The sequence below is a fragment of the Dermochelys coriacea genome, chromosome 2 (assembly GCF_009764565.3).
Source record: "Dermochelys coriacea isolate rDerCor1 chromosome 2, rDerCor1.pri.v4, whole genome shotgun sequence".
Taxonomy (NCBI): Eukaryota; Metazoa; Chordata; order Testudines; family Dermochelyidae; genus Dermochelys; species Dermochelys coriacea.
In genome coordinates, this window is record NC_050069.1 from 82,610,050 (window position 1) to 82,622,790 (window position 12,741).

Genomic DNA, 12,741 nt, shown 5'->3' on the forward strand with positions numbered 1-12,741 from the left:
AAATACAGGTTTTGGGAATTTTATTTAAGAACCAACCATGGCCAGAATACAAAACTAGCATCTAAAGTCAGCAAAAGAAGAAATTAATGTGCTCACTTGAGAGAAAACTGGAGACATTTTTGGAAATACTGTGGGTACAGATTTTTAGAATAAAATTAAAGATCTTTTAATTTTTAGATTTTTAGAATAAAATTAAAGATCTTTACGAGTGTCAAATCTTCATGTCCATGCCACAACTGAGCTTAATATATAACCCATTTTCTAAACCAGAAGACTAAAACCATAATGGAAGAACAGAGGTTGAGGTAACTGCTGTTATTCAATTCACTATCAGCCAGGAAGTTTATGAACACTTGGCATCTTTGTATTCAGGAAGCCACTGACTATGAGTAATTTTAAAGAGCAAGAGAACAATCTGATCCATGTTTTCTTTTAATTTTACTCAGCAGAAATATAAAAGTGCAATTTCTGTAAGTTAATGACATGTACAGTACACCACAATAAATATTCTTATTTTTGGTGACATCTAAAAATTCTAGTTATTTACTTGAAATGAGTCATAATGAGATAAAAACTGCATCACCAACCAAAAAGTACCTGACCCAATAAAGATAAAATCTTAACATATTCACCAGGAAGATGCATATTGCATTATTGCTATTAGACCATGCCTCCGAGCTCTAAAGTATAAAAACTTATTCAAATTACGTAAAATACAGTTGAGATTGTTCTCATCACAGGCATAATCTAATATAAAAAATAACTGACATTTACAAATAAGGAGATTCTCCTACGAGGGGAGAAAAAAAATACAGAAACAGTTCCATTTCAGTGATGATTTTCTGGACTCCATGGAGAAACTGAAACTTGCACAGAGCTGAGATGTTGTAGGAGTACATAGTGAGACAAGTCTGTTTCCATAGCACTCCAACTCAACAGGCCTGGTGAGAGGAGTAGGCCATTTGGTAAGCCGACTTTCACACTGTCTCTACTATTCATCCGGGGGTATTTGGACCCTTTAAATCTCAACACGAAGCAAATGCAGGAGTTGTGTGTCCTGGACAGTGCGTTCTTGCATTCAGTTCAAATGGGATACTACAGGAAATCTGTGGGTAACATTAAGTTGCCTATTTGCTACTTAGCCAAAGTGGACTATATCCTTGATTAAAAAACAAAAAGCAAATAAGTCAAAAATAAAAAGTCAAGTATATTAAGCTCACTTTTAAATCACAATCAGGGTTCAAAGTAATATACAGTATAACGTTTCTATCCAATACTTGCTTTAATTGACCAATTCAAATAAGGATTGAACTCACAAAGCCAGAATTTTGTGACTCAGTATTACTGAATCAAATCTAAGGAGAAACATGTTCACTACATGTACTGTAACTAGACCATAAAACAATAAAGCTACTTTATAGCCTCTAGGATTCACAAAGTCTCTCTCTCCATCTTGGACTGCAATAAAAAGGGGAGATTGGACTGCTCCTAAGCAAATCCCTAATAGTGGGAATTCTGTATTTCCAGTTAGAAAGCAAAGGTTGTTATCCTAATCTTTTCTCCCTGCCTAGTGAATATACAGCATTACTTTCCCCCTCCTCCACATCAGGTCTCATTTGAGATGCAACTCCTGAAGCAAACCAGTGCAGGTTAGATGTCTGCAAAATACTACGTTTTGGAAACATTCCGCAGACACAAAATAAATTAAAAAAAAAAATTGAGCTAGGGAAACATTTAAAGCAACCTGACCTGAGCAAAGATAAGGCTTTATGATGACTGGATTTCCTTGGAAATGGTTATCACAGTTATGCAAAGCAACAGAATTTACTACCATTCTGGCCAGGTTTCACATTTTTTATAAGTAAAATGTATACCTCGATAAAATATTATACTAAAAAGAATGTGACAACATAAAAAGACAGTGAATGCAACTGACAGGTAAACAGATTACAGTATTACTACACATTTGGCCATGTTATATGGTTGTGGCAAATATTCTTAAGCTAACTGAGGTATATGAATACTTTAAACACCTGAGGTTTAGAGTACCATATATGGAAGTAAGGGAAGTGATACTATTCAGTAAGACAACCTTACTTAAAAATAAGGAGGGTTAAAAATTACTTTAAGGCTACTGCCTTTTCTTACAATATTTAGCAACCTGAGTGGAAAAGAATTTGCTAAACTCTTGGAACATCTAGCTTAGCAGGCCAATGCACCATTTAGAACATTAAGAACAAAACTAAAATGACTCATACAGTGACTAAATGTTAAAAATAAAATATTTGGCTGGAAAATACCAGAAGCAGAGAGCCTAAATACTCTCATAATTTATCACAAATATGGATGAAAGGTTTCTAAAATGTACACATAGTATGCATCATCAAGATATTGGACTAACCCAGTAACTATAATGAGCAGACTGGCTATTATCCTCACTGAACAATTTTCTTCTTTTGTGCCCCTCTTTTTAGTTGACCTCTGAAGGAAAAAAAAAGTTCTGTCCATCTCTGCAAACTTACAACTTTGAACAATTATTTATATTGTATTATTTTCATCAAACACGAGGTCATTCTTCCTAGAAAACATCTTTAGACTATTTAAAACAGGTAAACTACTGTCAAAACTGAGCCAATGTTGTTGTGGTAAATCAGATATGTGCTTATTGTGCAGGTAAGGCTATGATCAGACTACAAATGTTCAGCTTGGTTTAAACTAAACAAAGAGTTAACACACAACATCACTTAACCCTCCCTTTCTGGCTGACTTATTTTGTTTTTAAACGATTAAGATTGTAAAACTTTACTATGTCACACCAACTCTGAACATTCTAGGAAAGTGTCTCTGGCACAGGTGGTTTTCAGAAGAAAAGCCAATCTTCCCAAAAGCTTAACCTCTGCTTTATCTTAAAGTGCGGAAACTGTGGGAAAGAATACATCAAGACTTCCCGGCTGTCACTGTGGAACCACTTCCCTCAGAGAGGCTAAGGCTGCATGTATGCGGACATGCAATCTGTTCTCAAAATCATATCCAGTGAATTCCTCCTGTAATACAAAATACATACAACTGTTAATCTCATCGACCTTAGGATATCAAGGTGACTATTTGAGGATGCTTAAGAAGTCACTGAACTACAAACAGTAACTAGGATGGGGAAAATGGCTCTTGGAACTTGAAAATTGCTAATAACCCTCTTCCCTTGCCAAAATTAAGCAATGGTGTTGGTCGATAGATTTCCCGCAGCACAGTCCAACAATTAGAAGGCAGCGCAGGAGGTTCCCCTCTACCTCCCAAGTGCAAGCGGGGACCAGTCTACTTCTCTATTAAAGGCTTGCACAGTAACTGGGAAGTTGTATATGTCCAAAAGCTCCAAGAAATCCCACGCTCCATGCAATGAATAAAAGGAACGACCAGTTCCAGTATATATAAAGTTATAGAGCATCGGTATACATCAACACTATAAAACCTACACCACAAACTGAATTCTCAATTTCACTTAACAGCAGGATTAGGGTGTGTTGATTTGTTACCTTTGCCTGGATAAGCAAGATTTTGCCTCTTGGCACAGTCTAGAAAAAGGAGAAGAAAATATCACTTTAGAAGAATGTACACATGGCAGAAAGGTCCAAGAGAATCTTTTAAAGCATAATGGTCAGACAAGAACTAAAGTCTCAATTCTAAAAATGCTACTGGAGATGGGGTCTACTGGGACTAGTCATGGTACTAAACATCATGCCCTGTAGGTGTCTTCAGGCTTCTAACAAGGTACCTGACTGGTCCTGCGGTATGCATTTGTGTATGTGTTTAAAAAACAACACATCTGTCTACTTAAAAACAAAACACAACACAACACTATGTAAAACTACAAGCACTACAGTGAGCTACAATATAAAGTGAAAGCACTAATTCAACTTGCAAAACGTGAATTATTCACTGAGAGTTTCAATTTTTTTTTCTAATTGGTTTCAGTTTATTCATTTGAACCTCCTCTTTAGAAATACTAAAAGATTTCCATACGTCATACAACTTGCCCTTCTGCAATAATAAGCATGGGATAAAGATAGACTTTATTAGAATGATTTGGAAGAGAAGAGAATATTTTGTTTGTCAATAACGAGCTATTTTTCTTGACATAGCAAAGGTTATTCAAGCTTGTACGAAAAATTTGGTATTTTCAACTGAATTTTTATTACTGGATTTGAAGGTTTCTACTCTATTCCCCAGTAAGATGAATATGTTTTTTTTTATTTTAAAATCTTCTACAAGTATGACAACAAAAGAAAAAAAAAGATATTGAAAAAGATGAAAGTGATTCAGATGAATATCTTACTAAATTTTTTCTGAATACAAATACCTTAAATATTTGTAGTTTTTATTTCTAAATGGTATAGCTACATTCAAAAGTGTATAAAAATATTACCCATAAAGTTTGTGTTTTGCACAAAGTCTTAGTCTCTTATATAGCATCTACCACCATGGTATCGAAGGGCTTAATGAATGGAAGAGTTTAAAAATAATGAAGTTAATTCAGATGAAATGCTGTTTGATTTCATAGATAAATATGAACTACTTTTTTTTTTATTAAAGTCATGATTTTATGATAAAAATGCAAATCAGTATCTGTATCTTACATTCATTAACTTCAATACGTTTAATCCTTTTCTTCTATGCCCCAAGTTTATTTCCAGAGTTTTTTATTTTTACAAGATCTGAAACTCTGAGAATCATATTGTAACTAAAGATGATCCACACTGATGGGATATGCATACACCTGGGCTGTGAACTCTAGCTTCTAGAAAGCACTGTATGCTGGGATCCACTCACCCCCATGCCCAGTTCTGATGGTATAAAATGGTGAGCAGCCCCAACCATCAATCAGTTACTTCCTCTAATTCACAAATCTCTTTACAAGAGACTCCAAAAAAGTAGGAAGGTGACGAAGTAGTATGTATTACATCCAAAAAATACATTAAAAACATTAGGGTTGAAAGCTCTCAAAAGTTAGTCCTGTGCACTGAACGAGACAGGGGTCCTGTGGAAGAAATAATATGTGATCATATAATTTAAGACTATATCATAATTAGGCTTGGAAGGATTAGATTTTTAATGTTTAAATATCCATAAATATCAATTTCATCACACCCACGCAAACTGACCAAAAAATATTTCCACTGATAATGCTTAAAATAAACATTGATAACATTGTCAAAATATATAAAAAAAATAAAAACCAAATTCTGCAAAGCCTAATCATAATTCATAGGCACGGCAAAGGGAGTTCACAGGTAATCATAAATCCAACATTTCTTAACTTCTGAGTGCTTTGCAATTTTTTTTTAAACAGATTAAAAAACCCAACCCTAAGTTATTTGAAAAACTGAAAAAACAAAAATTTCATCATTATATTCACTCCCCACATAGTTCACCAGCAGGGATAGGATCTATAAATCCATAGCACAGTCCTCTACTACTTAGGCTAAAAGAGTAACTGGTATCAAGTTGTCTTCCATGTGGACCCACCACTGGAGGGTGATGAAAAAACACACACACTTTGCCTGAGTTTCACAGCTATTTGCTAGACAGCAAAGGAATGTCAAGAGTTACTGGGTTCATTTCCAAATTCTGGAGAACTCAAGAAGTTACAGACCCCTGCCTTTCCCAGCCTCTCCCAGTCCCCTTCTATTCATACTTCACCTGCTGCTCATATTGGCAACTATAAAAATAAAAAACCAACATAACAAATGTAAGAAAAGGGAAGCTGACAGTAATGAATATGAATTGGAAGCTAGGAATTGTAGAAAATTGATAAGGGAAGCAAAGGGTCATAAGGAAAACTCTACGGCCAGCAGAGATCAGGATGATAAGGAGGTTTTTAAAAATATATTAGGAACAAAAAGAATCCTGACAATGGCATTGGCCCATTACTGTATGAAAATGGCAGAATTATCAACACCACCACAGAAATGGCAGAAGTGTTCAATAAATAATGCTGTTCTGTATTTGGGGAAAATATAGATGATATAGTCTCATCATATGGTGATAACACTCTTTCCATTCCACTAGTATCTCTGGAGATATTAAACAGAAACTACTAAAGTTAGACATTTTAAAACAAGCAGGCCCAAATAACTGGCATCCAAGAATTTTAAAAGAGCATGTTAAGGAACTCACTGGACCATTAATGCAGATTTTCAGTAATTCTTGAAACTCAGGGCACATTCCAGAAGACTGTAAGGAAGCTAATATTGTGCCAATTTTTAAAAAGGGTAAACGGGATGACCTAGGTAACTATTGGTCTGTCAGTCTGACGTTGATCCCAGGCAAGATAATGGAGTGGCTGATAAGGGACTTGATTAATAGAGAAATAAAGGAGGGCAATATAATTAATGCAAATCAAAGTGGGTTTATGGAAAAAAAGGTCCTGTCAAACTAAACTGATATTTTTATGAGATTACCTTTATCAACTACGTTTGTAGTCTGGATGTAATATACTTAGACTTTTCTAAAGTGTTTGATTTGGTACCACATGAGTTTTGATTAAAAACTAGGATGATATAAAACCAACATTAAATTATTAAAAAACTGGCTAACTGATGGGTCTCAAAATGCAACTGTAAACAGGGAATTATCAAGCAGGTGTTTCTAGGGGGGTCTTGCAGGGATCAGTTCTAAGCCCTATATTATTTAACATTTTTATCAATACCTGGAAGAAAACAAAATCAACACTGATAGTGCAGACGACACAAACATTGGGGATGTGGTAAATAATGAAGAGGAGAAGTCATTGATTCAGAGCAATCTGGATTGCTTAATAAATGATGCAAGCAATATGCAAACAATGTGTGTTTTAATACAGCCACCTGTAAATACATCTAAGAACAAAGAATATAGGCCATACTCATATAACGGGGGAGGAGGGGACTATCTTAGGAAACAGTGATTCTGAAAAAGAGTTGGGAACATGATGGATAATCAGCTGAACATGAGCTCCCAGTGTGACACTGTGGCCAAAAAAACTAATGTAATTCTGAGAAACAAAAAAGGGGAATCTCGAGTAGGAGTAGAAAGGTTATTTGACCTCTGTATTTGGCACTGGTGACCTGCCGCTGAAACACTGTCCAGTTCTGGTGCTCACAATTCCAGAAGGATGTGGATAAATTGGAGAGGGTTCAGAGAAGAGCCATCAGAATGATTAAAGGATTAGAAAACATACCTTCCAATGACAGACTCAAAGGGCTCAATCTATTTAGTTTAAGAAAGAGAAGGTTAAGGGGTGACTTGACTAGAGAGTTTGTAAGTATCTACTTGTGTAACAAATATTTAATAATGGGTTCTTCAATCTAGCAGGGAAATGTATAACATGATCCAATGGCAGGAAATTGAAACTAGGCAAATTCAGACTAGGCATACATTTTTGACAGTGACAGTAATTAACCATTGGAACAATTCACCAAGGGTTGTGGTACATTCTCCATCACTGACAATTTTAAACTCAAGATTGGATGTTATTCTAAAAGATATGCTCTAGGAATTTATTTGGAGAAGTTCTATGGCCAAAGCCATACAAGAGGTCAGACTAGATGATCAAAATGGTCTCTTCTGGCTTTATAATCTATGAATCTTCCCTCACCCTGCTCAACTCCTGTACCTGTTACCTCCCTACACTGTTCACAGCTCCCCCTCTCCATTTCTGGCTCCTACCCTGCTCTCTTTACACATTCATCTCTTCCCTGCCTCACCCCTCTGCATACAAATCAGGTGGCTTCCACCTTCCCCTCCATCCTGCCTGGGAAGCAACAGGGGGAGCACAGACAGCCCCGGATAGACTGTCTTCCTGTACTCCTTATTACAGTCATCCCTGAGGAGCAATTACAAGGAAAGTCCTGTTCAGCCCCCAAAGCCCCAGCATGGAGCATGTTCAGTCTTTGTGTAGGGATGCTACATACCGAGTCTTCTGAGCATGTAAAGCTGCAAGCAGTTGGAACATGCCCAATACAGACAGAATCTTCAGAGAATTAGCTGCAAAACTCTAACAAGTCTCTGCTGAGCATGTGTGAACTGAGAAATTTTAGAGGTTTATTAACTTGGCCAAATTTGTGTGGATATTCACCAGGATGGCAAAAAGATTATCCTTGGCATCAAGGATGACGAAAAGAACACCTCTGCCAAATTTCAAGTCGATGCGCCAAAAGCATGGAAACACTAGAAATTTTCAAAGAAGTGGTTGCCAGATCTTTAAGGACAAAAGAACTTATTTTTCCATAGCCTTGTTCTCGGAAATTGCTTAACCAGTTTGACTGAAGCAGGGGTTGGCAACCTTTCAGAAGTTGTGCGCAGAGTCTTCATTTATTCACTTTAAAGTTTCGCATGCCAGTAATACATTTTAACGTTTTTTAGAAGGTCTCTCTATAAATCTATATATTATATAACTAAACTATTGTTATATGTAAAGTAAACAAGGTTTTCAAAATGTTTAAGAAGCTTCATTTAAAATTAAATTAAAATCTGATCTTGCATTGCCGGCCCGCTCAGCCCGCTGCCAGTCTGGGGTTCTGTCCACCGGCTCCTGCCAGCCAGGGTCCCAGCTGCCAAGCCCTGCTCAGCCCGCTGACTGTCTGGAATCCCAGCCCTGCCCACACAGAGTGGGTACCTACCTTCTCCCTGGTTCTAGCCCATTCTCTTCCACTCTCTCTGCACTGAGCTGAGGGTGGGAGTGCACTGAGCACAGGGCTGGGGGTGAAGGAGCAGGCTGGGGGTTGGGGTGTAGGGTCTGGCCAGGAGCTAGAATGAGGGAGGGGGCTCAGGGTTGGGGCAGGAGGTTTGGGTGTGGAGTGCTTACCTGGGCAGCTCCCATTTGGTGCGAGAGGTGCAGGTGTAAATGTGTGTGGGGTGCAGGATCTCCCGTTTGGTGTTCACAGTGGGGGTGCAGGAATCAGGGCAGAGGGCTGGGTGTGTGTGAGGGGCAGGGGTCGTGGGGGTGCTCCCAGCCCCCTGCTCAAAGCGGCTCACGGCAGGGGGCTGGAGGGGATATGCCCTGATTCTACCTCCCTTCCTCAAGGCCCCAGTCCCCACCTCTTCTCTGCTTCTCCCCCTCCCTCGCAAAGGCCATCAGCTGATAGGCAGCAGGGAGAGAGGAGGAGGGGCAGGCAGGGAAGAGGCAGGGGAAGGGAAACCTTGCCTGCCCTGCAGCAGCAGCCAACAGGACCAAGCTTCTTCACCCTGCCCCCGTGTGTGTGTGTGGGGGGGGGGGGAGCGGAGAAAAGCGGGCTGGGGTGGGCAGGATTTTTAATGGCCTGGGTTCAGAAGCGGGTGCTGAGGGGGGCCGGCAGCTGGGACCCAGCAGGCAGCAGCATGCCATTAAAAAAAAAAAAAAAAAAAAAAATCGGCTGGCATGCTGTCTTTGGGGGCTGGGTATGTGTGGCGGGTGCTGGAGTCAGGTCAGGGGTCTTGGGGGGGTGCAGGGGTCAGGGCAGAGGGCTGGGGTGTGGGCTACGGTTGTGGGGGTGCTCCCAGCCCGCTGCCTAGAGTGGCTCACGGCAGGGGGCTGGAGGGGATATGCCCCGATTCCACCCCCCCTTCCCCAAGGCCCCATTCCCACCTCTTCTCTGCCTCCTCCCTGAAGCAGCATGCGAGCTGCAGCTCCACTTCTCCCCCTCCCTTGCAAGGGCCATCAGCTGACTGGCGGCAGGGAGGGAGAAGAGGAGGGGCAGGAACCCAGCACATTGGGGGAAGAGGCGGGGGAGGGAGGATCTTGCCTGCCCTGCAGCAGCAGCCAGCAGGACCAAGCTTCTTCACACTGCCCCCACGGGGGGGGGGAGGGGAGGGAGGGAGGAGGGGCAGAGAAGAGAAGGCCAAGGCAGGCAGGGTTTTTAATGGCATGCTGCTGCCTGCCAGGATCCTGGCCTAGGTTCGGCAGCCAGCTGAGTGGGGCTGGCAGCTGGGACCCAGCAGGCAGCAGTGTGCCATTAAAAATCGTCTCACGTGCCATCTTTGGCACGCGTGTCATAGGTTGCCGACCCCTGGACTAAAGTTTTCAAAAACTATTCAGACTGAGGCAGACACCCAGCATGGAGAATTTCAGTCTAAGTGGTTAACATTTTGCAATGTTACAAACAACTGAAAATAGGATCTTACCATGAAAAGTGTTGGGCAACCTTAACAACACGTGATGCTATCAATTCCACTTACTACAGAGTCTCCAGGAGCTCGGTCTGAAGAGCATTAATTAACAGCCTTCTTCCCTGAACTGGCCATCTCATTTAGAAGAAAGTGGAGGAAGTAATGCTATTTAAAATAAATATATAGAGCTCCATGTAAAGGTTTTATATATTTCAACAAGGGAGATAGTGTGAAGCATACTGCAGAAGCTGCCTTCATTGAATAAATTCTGATATTTTCAGGTGGCTGAGCACCTGCCAGGTCATATCAATCATGTATACATCTTCTGATCTATTTTGACAGACTGTGAAGTCAGATGGATTGAGTTCTGTTCTTAACTCCATATGCCACCAAAAACAAAACAAAAAGCTTGAGGAAACTTATGTACACATTTGGTCTTCTACAGAGGACAACTTAAGGTTCTCCAGACACCTAATGCAGGGAGCCTGACATACCTAGATGTGAATGAGTCTTAGGGAAATCAGAGACTACTTTAGATATGAATTTGGGGTGAGGATACAAGGCCACTTTACCATTATGGAACATGGGATTGGGAGAATCTGGCAACACATCTATAATTCACTAACTCTCTAAGGCTGACGTTATGGCTAGGAAGAACATTGCCTCTTCTCAGATTATTCATAGAATAGCCTGACAAATTTGAACAGAAGCCCACGAGTTTTGTGAGAGGGAAATTTAAATCCTATGAGGGAAGTGGTTACCACCCAGATGGAATACATGAAGCAAACGTTTCCTGGTAGAAACTCAGTTACTATAGAGCGAGAAAGACTGATAAACCCATACATCAGAAGGCGGAAAGCAGAGAAGTCAGTCTGAGTGGATTTTTAGTAAGTTCCAAACTTGCTGCATCTTCAGTACTCAAGAGGAGCTTTTATACCTTGTACAATGAGATAGGGGAATGGGTGGCCCAATAAAAATATTCTGAGCTCATGAGCCAGGCATGTACTTATCCATAGGTGCGGGAATTTATGGGTGCGGGGGGTGATGCAGCACCCCCAGGTTTTGTGTGGGGTCCCGCTCCCGGCGGCCCCACGCCCGCGGTCCCGCTCCCACCAGCCTCAGCCCCCTTACCTTTGTCCATGTGCCCCCACCCTCCTGTAACCACAGCCAATCCTGGCCCCAGCTCTGGGGAGAGGAGGCACGGACAGAGGTAAGGGGGGCGTGAAGTAAAAAAATTGGGGAGCACTGGCTTTCAGCACCCCCACTGTAAAAAGCATTCCAGCGCCACTGTACTTATCCCAAGAGTGGGGGATATATATAGGCAATACTTAAAGATGTTTATTTTGACACAGAACTAATTAAGATGGCTAATATTCTTGCTTCAATAAATTGTTGTTGCTTATGTAATTTTTTTTTTTTTTTTTTTTTTTTTTTTAAACTTTAGCTATAAAATAGACAGGGACTTGGAATGGTTCCGCTGACCTTATTGCTAGAGTCATCAGCTGGTGGCCAGGAATGAAATGTTTCAGTACAGCTGCCCTGGACCATCTCAGATCCGTATTTATTATATAATAGGTAAAAATGAGCAGAAAAGAAAGCAATCATTATTATACCGTTACAGGTATGCACAAAGCCCCTGCAAACGTCATAGTGTAAACTTTGTATGATGCATGCCAATCTCTACAGTATGATATCGCCACCAAGACAATAATAGGGTATCTAGCACACTAAAGGGACTCTCTATACACAGGTGGAAAAGTAATTAAAATTAACTCCTATACCTGATCACTTGTAAAATAACACATTTTCATTGTCTGTTTAGAGTGGTCACAGCTGACCCCCTTTCCACTTCCAAAAATGTAAGATGTACTCTACTGTTACCTCTGGATTGTCTAACAAAAGACAGCCGAGTTCATAGCAAGCATATGGCTGAATGTATAAGTTGTTTTGACGGCACAGTTCATCTTTAACAGCTCGCTGAAAGAACTGCAAGAGAAAAACCAATGTTCATACAATAAAATTAGTAGTCTCTTGTTCGTTTTGGAAAACTAAATAAAAAGCAAACTCAACATCAAGCACTACAAACCAACTCCAAAAATCATAATCTGAACACAGCAACATTTCCTATGTCTTAAAGAATCCTTAACAACAGTGATCATATGAATTCATGTCAGCATCTGCTGTTAGAGAAAAATGTTAGGTCTGTATCAAAAAAGATTCATGAATTGTTCCAAAGATTTTATATCTTTAGCCGAAAAAAAAAAGTTACAGGTTTAACATGGTTCTTTAATAATTGGAGGTCATGGACACAGATTCTTTAAAATAAATTGGGACAGAATTAGAAATAAGAGTTCGCCAACCATCACCTCCTTCATTGTCTTTGCATGAATTGGGTTCCATTTGCAAAAATAAAACAAGTTCAAATAATTCAGTGATTGCAGAACAAATTCCAATTCCATCTACATTAAGATGGGCTCTTTGAAGTTTGCCAATACTCAGAACCATCTTTCTTTTCAATTTTTCATTAGATCCAGAGTAATGGTGTTCAAACTCAGTCCAACTGAGAGAGCTGCATTAGCAGATGGCAAAAGTCTGAGGGCTGCCCCCAATTTGTACAAAAGG

At 40.1% G+C, this 12,741-nt stretch overlaps 1 protein-coding gene across 1 annotated transcript in view; it reads right to left on the reverse strand.

Moving 5' to 3' along the window:
• Positions 1 to 419: 419 nt before the first annotated feature.
• Positions 420 to 12,741, reverse strand: part of TTC39C (tetratricopeptide repeat domain 39C) — a 69,509-nt gene continuing 57,187 nt past the window's right edge. Inside the window, exons 12-14 of the mRNA XM_038390992.2 lie at positions 12,001 to 12,105; positions 3,531 to 3,569; positions 420 to 3,044 (exon numbers count right to left, since the gene is read on the reverse strand). Of these exons, the coding sequence (XP_038246920.2) occupies positions 2,955 to 3,044; positions 3,531 to 3,569; positions 12,001 to 12,105 (234 nt within the window). The 3' untranslated portion in view covers positions 420 to 2,954. The remainder of the gene's footprint in view (positions 3,045 to 3,530; positions 3,570 to 12,000; positions 12,106 to 12,741) is intronic.